Genomic DNA, 18,130 nt, shown 5'->3' on the forward strand with positions numbered 1-18,130 from the left:
CCTTATACCGAATTAATAATCAACATTATTCCTTCTACCACGCCAACAGCAAAACACAAGATGATCAAAATCAATACAGTTTTAAGGTAAATAATTTAAAACAGACTATATATACCATGAGTAATGTAAATAAATATGAATCAAAAGATGTTTCAATAAATACCATGGATATATGATTATGTAGGTTTATGTTAATGCAGAAAAGAAAAGACAATAATAAATAAATTATAATATAAATGTGTAAATGTTTTTGCAAGCATGAGTCGGACCAATAAGGTCTTTACAGAAAAAAAGAAGCATAAATCAAAGATCATTTCTGAAAACGATTTCATTCTCTGTGTTGTGCACTGCAACATGACTTGCAAAATGTAACTTTTCTTAAACTGCAACACTGTTGGGGATTTTGTTTGGGGACAGATAACAATAATCCATTGTTAATTCTTTATTCCGGCGCTTGATGCTGTCGGTCACCTCATCTAGTGTCTTGCGAAATCTCTTAATGGCTTCCTTCACTGCTGGCTCCGTAAAACACATATCTGGATACATGCCCAAGTACCGCTGCGGAAAAGAGTAAATTCTTTAGAAAAAACAACAACATGTACTGCAACATTCACTGCTCATAATACGGCAAAGCGTTTTATTGATATTTTTGCCATATCTCTTTAAAATACTTGTACATGTAAGGACCCACCCACTGGTCCAACGACGGATTCCAATGCCGTGGGAGAAAGGATCTCGTGTTCTGAATCTCTTCCTTTAAGAATTAAACATTCATTCAAATTTAGTCTTTTGTTCATATTTGACTCTGTGAGGTTTCCAATCTGACTCCAAATTTTATAATAAAACTTAATACATTATTAATATTGTTTTAGATTATTGATTATAAATTCTCATAGTCTTAGTTATTCGTTCATTAGGGACCCGATATCGCACAGGATATACGTCGGCCGTTGCGTATATCTCACGGACACAAAATTGCCAGTTCTGATTTTAGTCAGAGGTTGCCGGGTAAACTAATATTTTATGTCTGGCCGCCCCATGCTTGCTCCGATCATAAAAATAGTTATTTAGTCACGATCATGCAACTTGCTAAACCAGGTGATAGACATAAATCTGAGAGTCCTGGTGAATGTGCTACCTGCTCCATTCAACATCAAAACACCAGTGTGATCATATCCTGACATACTTATTTTGCGGTAATACCAGACTCCTTCTAATCTACTGGAAATAATAATTTCTGAAAGAATTAAAATAAATCAATACAATTTCTGAAGAATTTAAAATGAATCAATAATAACAATTTATTTTGCCAAGCAGGTTACACTTAAATCAATCATTTAGTTTCCAAATTCATCACACAAAAATGTCAACATTCACATCTAAAATAAAAGTAGTAAGGTAAAAATAAAATCACAAAGTCAAATCATACCTGGCAAGTAAAAAACGACACACATCAGTGCGGGAAGTCTGAATACAGAAGCTTCCTTGAGTCCTTTGCCAATGTTCCTTATATACACCAGTAAAATGGGAGTTATGGTCAATCTGGTATTTTCATTTAGTTTCTCGTGTAGTTTCTCGTGTAGTTTCTCGTGGCCCTAAAGGTCACCAAATGGGATCGCCAGCCATCTGTACTTAAGATTACCTAGAAAAGACACGCCTCTTAGAAGAACAAAGAATATATTTTAAAGTTAAATCTCCAATATACTCTTATCTTAGACTTAAAGAAATTAAACCTCTTTTTACCCATCGCACCATGACATTTAAAAAGATATCAAACATGATGTAACAGTATTTCCATCATCACAACATATGATATACTCAGTGTTACATGTGTTTAGTATATTTCCAGCAACAAGATCTTTCAGAGGGGCAGGAAATACAGGTCAGTTCCTGAGTATCAGTGACCCCTGTGGAGAGAGATAACACCCTCTCTCGGGAACAGGCATAGAATGTGGTTTTATTGTTTTATGGCCCAGCTCCAAAAACACACTCTTGTCCATCTGCCCTACATAACTCCACCCCTGGCCACGCAGGGACAATTTTAAAATGATCCCTAAGGGGACATCCTTGGATGTTGTGAAGTCCTTATGCATTATTTGTTACTGTAAAAGTCTTTGAAATGCAGGCACCTGTAAAGGTCCAAGTGTTAGCACATTGTTGATGGATTCCTTCAACGATCGAATCATATACCTGAAATAACAACACTGGAGTATTGTAAACATGAGAATAAAACCACTGCCAATCACGCATCCACGGAACACCCAGTCCCACCAGGTGTATACATACTGTGCAGACCGTGTAGATGAACTTGACAGTAGCTTTGCTGTTCCTTTGGCCAGGTTTGTTTCCACCTGAGCCTGATTAAGATGATACTCAGTCTGTAGAATAGTCCGTTGGACTAACTCCATTGTTTCAGTCAAAGTCTGTGTGCTGTGTTCGTAGAAGGTGTCCTCCCACCAGGGAGAAACATCTATGTCAAGTGGAATCCTCCCCAGGATATTTATCTGACCCATTGAAAAGTCCTCAGTTACCTCAAGACAAAAAGTATGGTTTGACGGACAAGTCAGACCTCCATAGGTGAAAGAATTCATCTCACTGATGACACACCACTGTGATTGCGAAACCTGTACAGCATCTGCATGACCATGTAATGACTGAACATTAATAAGCTTAGTATCATTAGGAGAGAATGGTTGTAAAGTGTTACAAGTACAAATGACATAACTTGAAGTTTCATGACAACAGGTGCGAGTGGTAAATAAGGTCTCATTTCTTTTCAAAGTCATATAACCTGTTAAATGATCCCATTTAATGATCTGATTTTTTACTACCATGCCTATAGAACGTATAGTTGTGGAATTTTGAAAAATTTGATCTGGGTGTATTAAAGGAAAACTGACAAAAAACCCAATACATCCGGCACATTCCTTTCCAGTATACAACATTAAAGTTGATAACAATTCTGAATATTTAATGTCCTTCATTTTTTCAGATGCAAACCACCTATGTAAATCCAAAATCTCAATAAGATCATTTAAAGCATGTCTAGGTGTTTTAAGAAGACGCAAGTCTAGAATCTCTTGTCTAGCAACAGTGAATAAATCTTGAGCATATGATCTGCAGGCTAAGTCCCGTTCGATGGTACGGGTCTGATTGAATAATGTGTGGCTGATCAATAGAAGCGCCTGCGCTTCAGATCTAACCGCTTTGATAATGTTTTCATTACTATTGCTGAGGTGCTGAAAACCAGTGGCCACCTGGTTTGCCAACCATGTTGAAAATTGTGATTGACCAGTTATTTTGTAAGTGTTGGCAATTGAATTAACGGAGCCGAAGAGACCTGCTAAATTTCCAAGTAGATCTCGTTTAGAACGTACAGGTGGAATTCGGACAGCTAATCTGCCTTTATAATCAGAGATTAAATCATCGATTCGTGACTGTAGCCATGCATATGTTTTATCACCAGTACTACAATGATTCACATAAGCAGACAAAATATTTGAAATATTATATGTTACATGAGTCATGACTAGATTAACATCATGCAACAAAGTCTTATTGATATTTCCCTTAATAAAACCACCAGGAGGGATTGGATATAATTTTGGACATTGTTTGGGTTTACTATACCCACAAGTGGTTAGATTAAAACAATGCTTTAAGGTCCATGTACAATTTTGTGGGCTAGTATAACTATTTACATCAGACTCACATTTGCCCACACAATAGGTTCCTTCTTTTCGGCTAGTCCAAATAAAAGTTTTTGGGTCAGTATCATCCGATACATATGAAGTAAGGTTGAACTTGTAATCTGCAAAACTCATATGTGTGCTGTTGAGTGTTTCAGTATGTGTACATCTGTATACTGCAGGTTCTAAATCCTTTATAGAATAACAAATTTTTGGATCTGTACCATTGTTAGATTTTTCATACAGGGTGCGCATACTCCCAATTGTTGCTCCTGGTTCAATTTGAAGTTGATACCAGGCTGTTATATTGTGTGAATATAGATGTGCGGGGGTGTCACCTGAAATGTTCACTATGGGAGGATAGTTGGAACCTACTTTACAGCAAATTTTTGTTGCGCAATTTGGTTCCGGCATTATACCGGGAGGCCATGTAACTATTTCTTTAGGCGAAATTGTTATGTATAATGTGGATGGCCCCTTTGCATATTTCCATACCCATCTCCCACATTTCAGGGTGTGTGTGAGCATTACCCTTTGGCCCAAGCTGATACATGTGGGCCCCGACACCTTCCTTGCGTCCGGTTTCCATGGAATTGCGGTAACCATCCTGAAACAGAGACAATGAAATATAGTCAATCATTTGGACATGACACATTTAATTATTCATCAATCCTTTGAACAATTTGCATTGAGACATGTGATACCATCTTAATTTTCCTCTGATGGACACGGCCACAGCGCTATTACAAGTCGCTTTAATTTCATAAGGCCCGTGCCACTTAGGAGAAAATGCATTTTGTTTTACAAAGACTCGTATCATCACCATGTCTCCTTCTGCAAATTTTGTTTCAAATGTTGGATTGAACTGTGCATCATTATTCAGGTCTGACTGTTGTTGTCTCAGCACCGCCTGTGCTTGCAATACTTTCAGTCTTTCCTGCAGCTGTTTTAGCACAGTCTGCTGTGTTGCAACCATAAGATGGCCCAGATCTGTTGGAGAGATTTCTGGATCAATAGGCAATTTCATCACCCTTCCAGTCATAAGTTCATATGGACTAATGCCTGTAGCTTTAGATGGTGTTGCTCGCAAAACAGTTAAAACTGTGGGCAAAGCATCAATCCATTTGTTTTGGTGTTGAACTATCTGTTTAGTGATAGCCTCTTTGATTGAGCGGTTTGCACGCTCGACCATACCAGAACTTTGTGGCCTGTATGGAATGTGAAACTTCTGTTTGATGTTCAGCATCTTATTCATGTCTTTCATGATCTGTCCAGTGAAATGGGTACCTTGATCAGATTCAATTTGAATTGGTGCTCCCCAGAGAGGGATGATTTGGTTCGCTAACAACCGTGCCACGGTAGTTGCAGTGTTATTTCTTGTAGGTATAGCGTCTACCCATTTTGAAAATTTATCAATGATAACTAGACAATATCGATATCCACCCCTGGCACTTGGCAGCGGACCAATGAAATCCAACTGCAAAGATTCCCAGGGACCTTTTGGTGGTTCTGGCCTGCGCAAATTAGTACGACCCGGCTTGCCCTGGTTTACTGTGGCACACACAATACATGTACTACACCATCTGTCAATGTCAGCTGTCATCCCTTGCCACCAAAATTGCCTTCTTATCAACTGCAATGTTTTTTCAGAAGATACATGTGAATAATCATGATACAATTTGATTATTGGTTTTTGTAAAGCTTCAGGAACCACATATTTGCCATCTCTCAACACCATGCCTTCGTTGACCGTGATCAGCTGATCTTGTTTAAGATGTGACATTAGTTCTCCCTCAGAAACCCACAAGCTTTGCTGATATTGCTTAAGGTCAATTGGTGTAGTTTGAATTGCACTTATTTTTACATATGGTTTTTCATCCCAAATGTCACCCTTGATAGCTGCTAATTTAGCCAGCTGATCTACAACGTTGTTATTTTGTTCATGCACGTTTGGGTTTTTGTTTATGTGTGCACGTACTTTAACGACCGAAATGGGAGATTCACGTGTGGTTACAGCGTTCCATATTGCACTTATCGTATTGAAATGTTTAACAGGGGTTCCTGCAGATGTGAGAAATTTTCGCATTTGCCACTGTGCCATAAAGTCATGCACGACGCCGAAGGCATATCGGCTATCGGTTTGAATACACACAGGCTCAGAATGTGCTTTAATGGCTTCAAGTAATGCGACGAGCTCGGCCTCTTGAGCAGACATGTTTGATGGTAATTTTAGTAACACCTGTCGTTGCGCATTTGACTCGGGGAAACTAGGTGTCCATATCGCACATCCAGTATAGAAATGATCATTTTGTTTAAACCTGGATCCATCAATGTATACTTGTGTTTGACCCGGAATCTCATGATCATAAACAGGACTGGGTACCTCTTTCTCAGGCAAACATGTGTGCGGATGGCCATCTATGTCCCCGAGTATGTGTGGCAGAATGCGTGTGTTGTCTGTTGTGATGTCACGTGATTGTATATCAGCTAACCATCTGGCGAGTCTTTGAGATGACACTCCTTTTATTCTGCCTTGCAACAACATTTGTACTGGCGTATGCACTGTATGTATTATTATGGATTGAAAACCAACGATGGGTTCAGTTGTGTTTATCATCCAATGAACAGCCAGTACATGTTGTGTGCATGGATCAAACCCCTGTTCGACGGGTGATTTCTTCCTACTGTAATATGCAATTGGACGCAATTTTCCCCCATGTTCTTGTGCTACCACTCCACTTAAAGTGTCTTCGTACGCATCGACTTGAAGATGGAACGGTTTTACAGGGTTGGGTAAGCCCAGGGCAGGTGCAGAACACAGACGCTGTTTTAAATTGGTGAATGCTTGTTCATGCTCATCTGTCCATTCAAGGACATCCGACGGTTTGGTTTTACCTTTCAAGAGAGCATACAATGGTGCGGCAGTTTTTGCGAAATCTGGTATGAAATCTCTGAGATAGTTTGCAGTTCCTAACACTTTTTGAAGCGCATTTAAAGTGTGTGGACGAGGCAGTTCAGCGATGCATTTCCTTCTATCCTCTGTCAATGCCCTGTGATTTTGCGTAAGTGTGTACCCTAAGTAGTGCACTTCCTTTTGAGCAATTTGGGCCTTCTCCTTGTTTAATTTAAAACCTGCCTTGCCTAGCGTTTGCAGAACTTTATCTACCACATTTAAGTGATTTTCAAGTGACCCTTCTGTAGCGATGAGAATGTCATCAACGTAGTGCACTACTTGGCCACTCCCTAGTAAGGGTTCAAGCACGTCTGTGACTGCTCTATGAAATATGGCAGGGCTGTTATGCATTCCTTGCGGCATCCGAAGCCAGGAATATTGTATTTGGTTTACTGTAATGGCCAATTTCCATTGGTCTTCTCGCTTGACTTTGATAGACCAAAACCCATTTTTGATATCAAGTACAGTAAACCATGTGGCATTAGTGGAAATTTGTGTCAATATAGTGGATGGGTTTGCCACTATTGCTGTAGCTTTGGGTATTACTCGATTAAGGCGTTGATAATCAATGCATAACCGCCATTTACCATTAGGTTTAGGTACTGGTAAACACGGAGAGTTAGTAGTTGAACTGCACCGTCGAACTATTTGCCTCATTTCAAGTTGTTTTACTATCTCATGAACAGCTGCTTCTGCTTCTGGCTTTATGCGATATTGTTTTTGCGGTGGAGGTGGTTCACCTTCAATGCCAATTTCAAAATCAATTAAGCCACAATCATGCTCATGGGTAGCCCACACGTCTTTGTGTTTGTCAATCAACAACTGAACAGGATCTGTACTAGAGATGGACATTATTTTTGCCTTGTTTACTGGCAGACATTGTTTTGTTGCTTTGTTTGTTTGCAACTCAATCTGTTTTTCAAAGCAATGAATTACAAATCCATGTTTTTTCATAATGTCCATCCCCATCACAGTACCTTCACTATTGTTTGGCAAATACCAAAACGACTCCTTCAAAACGGTCACGCCTAAGTCGATTAAAACTGGCTGCGTTTTGGTTGCTGTCATTAAAGTATCGCCTATGCCTTTAATTTGAATGGTTTCAGTAGTCAGTGGAAAAAGAATATTTGTGCAGGAGCATGCTGCACCGGTATCAATAAGGATATTAGCTAGCCGGCCTCCTAAACTAGCTCTTATTTTGATCCGGTTTCCGCTTGTAATAATGCTACCTACAGCTGCGGAGGCCACGCACCCCTATTGTTCATCCATATATTTTTCTAGCAGACTTTGTATTTCTGCCCGCAAGCCCTTTTTTATATCATTCGTGGTTGAAGTTTTCTTTTCATCTTGCCCGCCGTTATTTGTCAGAGATTTTTGTTCTTCGATTAATTGTTTCAATTGTTCAAGCGTCCGCTTGTCAGATTGAGATACTGTTTTCTGCTTATCATTAACTGATTTAAGTCTGAAACAGTTTTGCACTGTGTGGTTGTTCTTTTTGCAAAAATGACACCGTGGTTGAGACTTATACTCGGATTTCATATGACCATTGCCTTCTGCTGTCCATTGTGTCGTTGCAACAGGATGAGGTTTGTTATGTTTTAGCCTGCTTTCTATTTTAGATGCCCAATCTACCAGTGCTCTAAATGTATTTTCAGGTGGTTCTGCCCCGTGCATTAATGCTCGTTGAATGTGAGATTCTGCATTGTTCTTTATGATCTGTAGTAAAACTTCCTGGTCCCTTTCTGCATTTTCCACTCCTGAGTGCTCTTTAAAAGCCACCCATAAACGTTCTGCATACACTTCAAATGGCTCTCTCCCTACTTGCTTTAATTCCAATATTTTGTTCCACTCTGCATGCGTTGGTCCTCTTAAGTCCATCAACGCTGCCTTCACTCTTTCATACACATCCGTATCTGTTTCACCCTCCCTTTTAATCACAATCTCTCCAGATCTGAGGTTCTCAGGCATTTTTGATTTAAGTTCATTTGGGATGGTGAGGAGTGCTATCTGCCACACATCCCTCAGCTCTAAATTATACACCGATGCCTGTAGCAGTAAATTATCCCAATAGGGCTGAAATGGCCCTTTTCTTGGCATTACCCCTACAACCTCTTTATGTCTTGCGCATTCCTCACAGGTTAATGGGCGACTAATTGTAGTTACCTCATCCTCTGCATTGGTCAATGTTTTCAGCACAGCAACATTTACTGGTTTCTTAACAATCATGCCTGTTTTAGTTCTCGTTCTTATTGGACTACGGCCTCGTTGGTTGTTAGCTCGGTTTGATACCGGTTCCGGAGAGCGTTCTCGCCTTATCGGAGCTGGCTCTTGAGCCGCTACTTTATCCTGCATATTTTCTATAAGCGCGTTATCCTCATCGTCGCTATCATCTTCTGTATTACCAACAGAGCTAATCACGGCTTTTTTAACAGCCGCAACATGAAAGCCTGCACCATCGCAGCAATCTTCGAGTGCTTTGGTGTACTCTCTGTCCAGTTTTAGTTTACTTTCAAGTTTTTTAATCTGCGCCTCTAGCGCACCGCCCTGTCTTACCCAGGTTTGTTTTTCAAACACAGACGCATCGATTTGAGTACGAAGCTTTTTTAATTCATCCGACCGGGCTTTCTCTAATTCTCGGATACCCGCAATCATATTCTGCGTTTCGGTTATTGTTGCGAGATCGTTCCGACGAAGTAGATAAACAATTGCCACAGACAATTTTCTGAATGCACGCTTCTTCTCTAATTTACGTCCTTTTGTGGAATACCATGACAAAATCTGCTCATTTGTCCATGTTATTTCCATTCCTTCTGAGTGTAAACGTACGAGAAGAGGTTTAATTCGTAGCGCAAGGGAATCCATTATTTCCTTATCTACACTTTCGCTATCATCTCCCTGAAAAGCCATGTTGTTGTTGTTCTAAAACTTATGCCCCACCGGAGTTTTACGGTCTCCGGTCTATCACTGGGTATTCACGACCCGTTCTACAAATGTGTCTGAATGGTGCACTTATGCTTTCCCTCAACACTTCTAAAAGGCAAAGAAAAATCAACTTACCAACACAGCTGAAGACAGAGAAGTAGCTCAAACCTCATACTCAGCGATGAATGGAATAGTTTGTTTTGGATGAGATGTCGCGCTGGTATGACTTCACTCACTCGCGCCGGGGACACTCGTTCTGGTGTACACGTCACGCGTTCTGGTGTATACGTCACTCTTTCCAGCGTCTGACGTATCACGTCGGGATCACCAAGCTGTAAGGACCCACCCACTGGTCCAACGACGGATTCCAATGCCGTGGGAGAAAGGATCTCGTGTTCTGAATCTCTTCCTTTAAGAATTAAACATTCATTCAAATTTAGTCTTTTGTTCATATTTGACTCTGTGAGGTTTCCAATCTGACTCCAAATTTTATAATAAAACTTAATACATTATTAATATTGTTTTAGATTATTGATTATAAATTCTCATAGTCTTAGTTATTCGTTCATTAGGGACCCGATATCGCACAGGATATACGTCGGCCGTTGCGTATATCTCACGGACACAAAATTGCCAGTTCTGATTTTAGTCAGAGGTTGCCGGGTAAACTAATATTTTATGTCTGGCCGCCCCATGCTTGCTCCGATCATAAAAATAGTTATTTAGTCACGATCATGCAACTTGCTAAACCAGGTGATAGACATAAATCTGAGAGTCCTGGTGAATGTGCTACCTGCTCCATTCAACATCAAAACACCAGTGTGATCATATCCTGACATACTTATTTTGCGGTAATACCAGACTCCTTCTAATCTACTGGAAATAATAATTTCTGAAAGAATTAAAATAAATCAATACAATTTCTGAAGAATTTAAAATGAATCAATAATAACAATTTATTTTGCCAAGCAGGTTACACTTAAATCAATCATTTAGTTTCCAAATTCATCACACAAAAATGTCAACATTCACATCTAAAATAAAAGTAGTAAGGTAAAAATAAAATCACAAAGTCAAATCATACCTGGCAAGTAAAAAACGACACACATCAGTGCGGGAAGTCTGAATACAGAAGCTTCCTTGAGTCCTTTGCCAATGTTCCTTATATACACCAGTAAAATGGGAGTTATGGTCAATCTGGTATTTTCATTTAGTTTCTCGTGTAGTTTCTCGTGTAGTTTCTCGTGGCCCTAAAGGTCACCAAATGGGATCGCCAGCCATCTGTACTTAAGATTACCTAGAAAAGACACGCCTCTTAGAAGAACAAAGAATATATTTTAAAGTTAAATCTCCAATATACTCTTATCTTAGACTTAAAGAAATTAAACCTCTTTTTACCCATCGCACCATGACATTTAAAAAGATATCAAACATGATGTAACAGTATTTCCATCATCACAACATATGATATACTCAGTGTTACATGTGTTTAGTATATTTCCAGCAACAAGATCTTTCAGAGGGGCAGGAAATACAGGTCAGTTCCTGAGTATCAGTGACCCCTGTGGAGAGAGATAACACCCTCTCTCGGGAACAGGCATAGAATGTGGTTTTATTGTTTTATGGCCCAGCTCCAAAAACACACTCTTGTCCATCTGCCCTACATACAATTCTGGGGTAACATGCTTAAAGGTGCAGTGTGTAAATTTGAGAAGGATCTATTGACAAAAATATAATATAATATAGATAACTATATTATCAGTGGTGTATAAAGACCTTGCATAATAAACCACTCTGTTTTTATTACATTAGAATAAGCCGCTTTGAAAGGGAAGGGTCAGCAGCGGGACTTAGCCGTTGGTTGCAGTTCACAACCTCACCACCAGATGCCGCTAAAATCTACCTTGATGGTCTGTGCCCTCAGCTAGTAACAGGTTAATTCTTTATCATGTTGATTTAAACAAGGCTGCAGCCATAACCTCTACAATTTCAAGTGGAAAGATTATCGAAATCAGATGTCAAACCTCATTTTCCTGGAACTGACTGAGGGCCCAAGTTGTTCCTAAAACCTCACTGGAACAACCGCGGTCAGGCAAAGAATCCATGATAAATTTTAGATCTGTTTCACCCTTCTGTTGGGGAGGCGGCTGGCGCATGGTGGAAGGACTGTTGGGGATCCAGCCAAACCAGTCAAACTGAAAAGCAAAAGTTTACCAGCAGAAGTTAGCTTATAGATATCATTCAGAACTTTGCCTAGCACTTTTTAATGAACTGAAAGTGTGTTATGTTATCTCACCTGTCCAAAGTTGACTGCAGCATGTTGTGCTGAAGCGTTGAATATCACAGCAGTCAGGTACTCGGTTAGCTCCGCTCGAGTATTCAGAGACTGTGGAAACTCTGAAACAATAGCAATATGCATTTATCTTGTGTACAATTGATTTGATTCACACAAACATGCATTATATATACAAGAATAAAAATAATCATTCATGCTTGCACAGACAAACGTGCACAGACATTCTGCTAAAGCTGAATCTGTACTCACTGTCACCCTTAGAATCCTGCATGCCAAATATGGAAACATCCTTAACAAATCCTTGAATCTCCACATCTTGTTGAACCTTCTCATCGCTGTCATAGTAGATCTCAATCACATCCGAAACAAAACTACAGGAAGATCAATAAGATGACAGGTTAACAAATTAAAAAACAAACCTTTGGATGCTAAACATATTCATTGGCATGGACTAATTTGTATTTTTGCACTACTATTACAATATCTGTTGTTACGCAACCACCTACCTGTTTATTGCCTTCCAGATCATCATGCCATCGTCTCTATAATAGTACTTGGGTGCCTTTTCCATTTCTCGAACTTTTATGGTCTCAGGGAAACACAGGGACTTGAGGGTTAAAGTCTTCGTGGCCCTTCCCAGCAATTGCTCCATCCCTTTTCCACTTATGCTACTAATCTGAAAACAAATAATTCAATTAATAATAACAGTTAATAAAGTATTTTTTGAAAATAAATAGGCCATATAAGCACATTTAGCCTATCATATAGGACAGTGGCGGAGTGGCAATCGAGATAGTCGGGACTTTTCCTGGTGGGCCGGTATTGTTTTGAGGCCGCGATGGCCGGTCCGATAATAATTATTCATTGCGAGTAATATAGACGGTTTCAGCAGTAACAACATAAACAAGCGGTGTTTTTGGTTGGCACTTAACTTCCAGTAAACTCCACTAAGAATAAATAACAACAAAGTAATTTAAACATAGTTTATTTATATAACAAGCAAAATAAACAACGCGTAGATTACCTAGGAAACCAAAACATTTGTTATTTTCGACAAGGTTTTGTTCAAGAGTTCAGTTGGACCATTAAAAAAACTGAAACCAGAAGTAAAGTTCGGACCAGATGCGTATTGCGTCACCGCATGTGCGTCCGATGAAACCGTCTATAGGAACGCTATCTAGCGGCCTGATGTGCGCCCGCTTCCCGCTGGTCAAACTGTGCAGCCTCTCTGCTCAACACAGTATATACAAGTGCCCAACCCAAATGTCATAGCCTGTCGGCCTTTGGTGTAAAAAAAACGGTGAACGCCTGTTTAGTAGAAAAGTTTTTGCAAGTTCCAGCAATTTCATAGCATAAAATTTCATAAATCCTGCATATTCCATTGCATTTTTTTAAGAAAACGTGCCGCAAGATCAAGGATTTTTGCTCGCAACAATCACAAAAAAATTACTGATATATTATTTATTAATTCTATTATACTCTCATTTATATTTTATTCTAAATGAAAATCCCAGAATCGCCCCTGAATACAAGTACTGTAAATAACTAACGATTCAAGAAAAAAAGTTTATTGTGACTGTAAATGTGCGAATTGTCTTTTCGTGTGTGAATCGCTTTGGATTTGTGTGTGTGATTTTTACTCTTGGCGGGTTATGAATGATTGGTTGAATGGTGAGCTCGCATCTGATTGGCTAAAGAGTGAGTGACCCACGTTGGATAAGCGCGCTGCCAGGAAAGTAAAAAAACAAATGCACACATGAATCCAAGACAATTCACACAAGAAAAAGACGATTCATACATTCACAGTGTAAACTTGTGAATTTTAAACATGCAAAACTTTATGTACATTTGTGAATGGTGTTTTTCGATTGTGAAACGTATTTTATGAATATGTATTTTTATTTTGTGCATGTGAATATTTTTTGTAAATATATGTATATTTTGTGCATGTGAATATTTTTTGTAAATATATGTATTGTGCATGTGAATTAGGTTTCATGCGTGTGAATTTGGCTACGCGTGTGTGCGTCGTGTTTTTATTATTGAGATCATTCTGGCTCCATATTTCTGATACTTTTTGTTGTTTCAGAACGAGTGCAGTGAGAGGTATTGCAATTTGTCACAATTCATGTAAGTTGAACCCTGTGAACACATGCAAGTCATTATATTGACAAAGACAATATCATCACGTAAGAAACAGAAATGCTTGGCATTGTTATCTGTGGATATATACAGTATATTAAATGAATTGTAAAGTTACCCTGCTAAAGACCCCGTCATCACTGATGAGCTTTTCACGCGCCTCTGCATTGATTGCAATTGTGAAACGGACATGAGGTGTCAGTAACTGTAAGAAGCAAACAAACCATTTAAAGGTGTGCATTAAATCATAAAAATGTATTTGAAAAGCATATAACCTTAAACAGGAAAAATGGTTCCCTTTTGAATGGGAAATTGTGCTGTGTCTACTGGGGGGGGGGGGGGGTAGGGAATGCATTTAGTATGATCGGTGTATGGAGTGTTTGTCCAATTATGCCAATGAACATGCCAATGCCAATGACATCACTACAAGTACAACTGCAAATACAAATGGCATCTGCAAAGCCTTTCTGACAAAGCCTTCTAGTATTTCCCTGTCATTTCCATACTGAGATACATTGTTTGGGGAGTTATATTTTTCTGACATTTATCATTTCTTCACACAAAGTAAATGTAAAGGGATTGCCTGAGCATTGACTGGTGCCGTTGTGTTGATGCCTCCAAATTATGCAGTTACCAATATATTGAGGTGTAATGGAAAAAAGTAAATGTCTTCAGGACTCTTTGGTTTGCATTGAATCTAAATATCATGACTGTGTATGGAAAGTCATGTACCTTGTAAACAGGGTGGACCGTAGAAAGCTGTCTGTACATGGCTACTTCAAAAACCTCTGATATCAGATGAGTCTTGAGAAGGTGTGTGACCAGCTGGTGTACATTGAAGTCAGAAGATTTCACCCACATCTTGGCAAGCATCCAATCGTATTCGTTATCGTCTGGGAGAAAGATTGGGCTCTTTTCCCCTGGTGTTTGACTGAGCTATTTTAGTCAAGCAGACAACAAACATTTGCATCAATGAATGAAGTCACAGCAATTGCATTTTCATTATTTTATTTGAATTATGTTTTCAGTCTCTTACGGGACACATATACTGTACCTGAATGGCAATTGGCACAATTTGGTTCAGTCTGTTGTTGTACAGTAAGCAGATGGGTGCAGTCAAATAGAACTGAGATTTTTTTGTTTTATTGGCTGGCAATCCGTCCAAAATTTCATAATCCACAATGTAGATGTTTCCTTTCTGTAAAGACAGAGATATTTTATTTTGTGTACACATATAGTTTGGAACAAAAGGTTTGTATGATAAAATAACATTAAACGGAGACATTTACTAAATTATGTAAAGGAAGTCACAATACATCAAGCGAATTTTAGATCTGACTATACTGGTTAATGTTTCTGACCTCTATTTCTTCTTGTAGCGTGAGACCTCTCTGCAAAAAGCCCTTCACCATCTCATGCGTGACTGGAAATTTCTCTGGAAGTTTCACGCATTTCCGGATCATGACAGGATTGCAGCCATTCAAGAACTGATAGCCAAACATGTAATCCGTACTCCAGTCTTGGATCATATTCTCTGTGCAGTTTTGAAACAAATTAAATTTAGTCAACTTTCAAAGGCTTTACAGGTGTGAAAAATGCACAAAGAAAGAATCCAAACCTAGTGTAGTGTCCTTTATGTAGATTGCTCTAAATATCTTTTCATAATCTGTTATATCTTTCCAGGACTGAAAGAAACTTAAGAGTTTGTCCAAGCCTGCTTCATCAATCCTGAAACAGAAGCATATAATAAAATTATAGACACGCACAGGAAAACTCAGTATAAAATAAACAAGGAATGTGGCCATGACACATTTCCACAAACTTACACTTTTCGGAAATTCCCATCGAAGTCGGATTCTTTCCCTTTATCAAATTGAACGTCTAAAGGAAGATCTTTCAGTTCGGCATCCAAGGACCGAGGGAAGCCTGGGCGCTTCTGGATCCATCTTCAACAAGAAAAATTAAATCATTTATTAAAGGTGAAGTGTTTTCATTTATTTATTTATTTATTTATTTTGTTTGTAAATATTTGTAAACAGAATATTAGCCTGGCTTCACAATAGAGGTTGTAGCGCAAGCCATGACTAGACCTTAGGTAAATTCTACCCAGTCTCACAAGGTTTCGTGATATAGTCACGTAATTTTTTAATGCTTTTTTTCGTGATATTATCATGAATTTCCGTATAGTATAACGAATTCCTGTTTGACGTGTGAGTATCACGTATTGGCTATTCAACTGTTTTTTCCTATAAACCATTGTCGCGGTTTAGGGTTAGATTTGGTGCTTGCATTAGAATGTCACTTTATTGGTTTATACTATTTTTTCTGATTTATTTTTTTTAGGGCTGTCAAAAGATTAATCACGATTAATCGCATCCAACATAAAAGTTTGTGTTTACATAGCATATGTGTGTGTACTGTGTATAAATATTATGTGTATATAAATACACACACATTCATGTATATATTTAAGAAATATTTGCATTTAAATACTGTATATACATTTCTATAATTTATATTATATATAAATATAAATATTTTATATATAAATATAAAAAAAATTTTCTTAAATATATACATGATTGGGTGTGTTTTTATATATAAATAATAATTATACACAGTACACACACATATGTTATGTAAACACAAACTTTTATTTTGGATGCGATTAATCGCGATTAATCTTTTGACAGCCCTAATTTTTTTATATGTCGCCTGGCGTTAGGGCTAGATTTGGGTTTGGGTAGGGATGTCATTTTATGTAAATCTAACCCTAAGGCGAAGCAACAATGGTAAGAAAATAGGACAAAACAGTTGAGTAACCAATACGTGATAATCACACGAAAACAGGAATTCGTTATACGATCACGGAAAATGCAGAAATTCATGATAGTATCACAAAAAAAAAAAAAAAAATGACGTGACTATATAACGAAATTTCGTGAGACTGGGTTGCCTAAGAAAAAAATAGCTTTAAGGCTTGTGGGCAATAATATTTTACCAAGGGAAACTTGTTTAAGAAAGTCCTTTAAAAGTGTCCTCATTGCCAGAAAGGGATTCTCTTGCATCCAGCAAGGATGTGATAAACTGATTAAAATTTGTAATTTATATGATAAAAAAAGAGTTCTGTATTTGAATAAATGTTGCTCTTTTTTACTTTTTGTTAAAAAAAATCTTTAAATAATTGATCACAGATTCAAAAAAGAAAATTAAGCAGCACAACTGTTTCCACTATTTATAAAAAAAATCAGCATTCATATCATAATGAACTGTATCGGGAATAAAGAAAAACTTATATTGCTTATGAATGTTTCATCAAACCTGTATATTTTCCTTCTAGATTCCAAGTCTTTTTCTCTTTGCTTTTTAAACAATTCTGTGTCATCCTGAGGCAGTTGAGCTGAGTGAACACACAAAGAAAAACGTAAGACACACAAACAACAGCAACAACAATAATGCTTCATTAACAACTAGATAATAAACAGATAATAAGTCTGTACATACCACTGCCCTCTCTGATAATCACTTCATTTCCGTCTATCCAGCGATAACAGGGGAACATAAAGCACTTTCCAGAGGGAGTTTTCACTTCGATGTGTCTACAAAACCATTCAGAACTGCTCTTTTCAAGTTTCACCTCGACAATGTCTCCAAGGGTGTCCTTCACGGGGAAGTCAATCTCCTGTAACATCATCTTATTAGCTTCTTTTTTATATTCCATCCAAAATAGTTTCTGATTTTTTATGTTTTCAGCATTTTCTAGGACCTTTTCACTGGGTGATTTTCTGAATATGTGTTTAGTGTAAAATGTATACGTTTAGTGTACTCCAGTATCTATTAACAGGTAATTTCCCCACATTAAACCATTATTTCAGCGCTACAGAGAATATAAAGAATGTTCTGACTAGTTATTATTTATTTAAAGTAGAAACACAAACAAGACACAACATATCCAGACTAAATCATATTCATATACAGTATTGTAATAAAATAATCATATTCTTACCATTAAAGTAGGTTTTGAAAAATAAGGTTTTGTTACAGAGAATCTGTCACTGCTCTGATCTTTTGCATCCACAAGTGTCAGATAAACATTTCTTATTCCATCATCACCAGCATATATAAACA

General features: G+C 38.0%; 2 protein-coding genes across 2 annotated transcripts; both read right to left on the reverse strand.

Annotated features, from left to right (window-relative positions):
- Nucleotides 1-360: 360 nt before the first annotated feature.
- On the reverse strand, nucleotides 361-17,693 carry LOC135732214 (polyunsaturated fatty acid 5-lipoxygenase-like). The gene is made up of 13 exons (XM_065250107.1): nucleotides 17,507-17,693; nucleotides 17,324-17,402; nucleotides 15,829-15,948; nucleotides 15,621-15,730; nucleotides 15,364-15,536; nucleotides 15,057-15,200; nucleotides 14,735-14,938; nucleotides 14,121-14,207; nucleotides 12,367-12,536; nucleotides 12,110-12,231; nucleotides 11,861-11,961; nucleotides 11,589-11,759; nucleotides 361-558 (listed from the first exon to the last, which is right to left on the reverse strand). The coding sequence occupies exons 1-13, from the start codon at nucleotides 17,691-17,693 to the stop codon at nucleotides 379-381; spliced, it is 1,848 nt and encodes a 615-aa protein (XP_065106179.1). The 3' UTR covers nucleotides 361-378.
- LOC135732182 (uncharacterized) lies at nucleotides 711-9,762 on the reverse strand. Its single transcript, XM_073814747.1, has 2 exons — nucleotides 9,700-9,762; nucleotides 711-4,296 (listed from the first exon to the last, which is right to left on the reverse strand). Exons 1-2 carry the CDS (start codon nucleotides 9,735-9,737, stop codon nucleotides 2,100-2,102), a joined length of 2,235 nt encoding a protein of 744 aa, XP_073670848.1. The 5' UTR covers nucleotides 9,738-9,762; the 3' UTR covers nucleotides 711-2,099.
- Nucleotides 17,694-18,130: the final 437 nt, after the last annotated feature.

Source organism: Paramisgurnus dabryanus, chromosome 5 (genome assembly GCF_030506205.2).
Source record: "Paramisgurnus dabryanus chromosome 5, PD_genome_1.1, whole genome shotgun sequence".
NCBI classification, from domain to species: domain Eukaryota; kingdom Metazoa; phylum Chordata; class Actinopteri; order Cypriniformes; family Cobitidae; genus Paramisgurnus; species Paramisgurnus dabryanus.

Bases quoted from the DNA above. Each gene is read 5' to 3' on its own strand.
- LOC135732182 (XM_073814747.1), bottom strand. From the start codon at position 9,737: ATGAGGTTTGAGCTACTTCTCTGTCTTCAGCTGTGTTG. The intron at 4,297-9,699 runs GTAAGTTGATTT...TCTCTGTTTCAG, and splicing joins CTCTGTCTTCAGCTGTGTTG to GATGGTTACCGCAATTCCAT.
- LOC135732214 (XM_065250107.1), bottom strand. From the start codon at position 17,693: ATGTTACAGGAGATTGACTTCCCCGTGAAGGACACCCTTGGAGACATT. The intron at 12,537-14,120 runs GTAACTTTACAA...ATTTGTTTTCAG, and splicing joins ATGACGGGGTCTTTAGCAGG to ATTAGTAGCATAAGTGGAAA. The intron at 11,760-11,860 runs GTGAGATAACAT...TTTGCTTTTCAG, and splicing joins CTGCAGTCAACTTTGGACAG to TTTGACTGGTTTGGCTGGAT.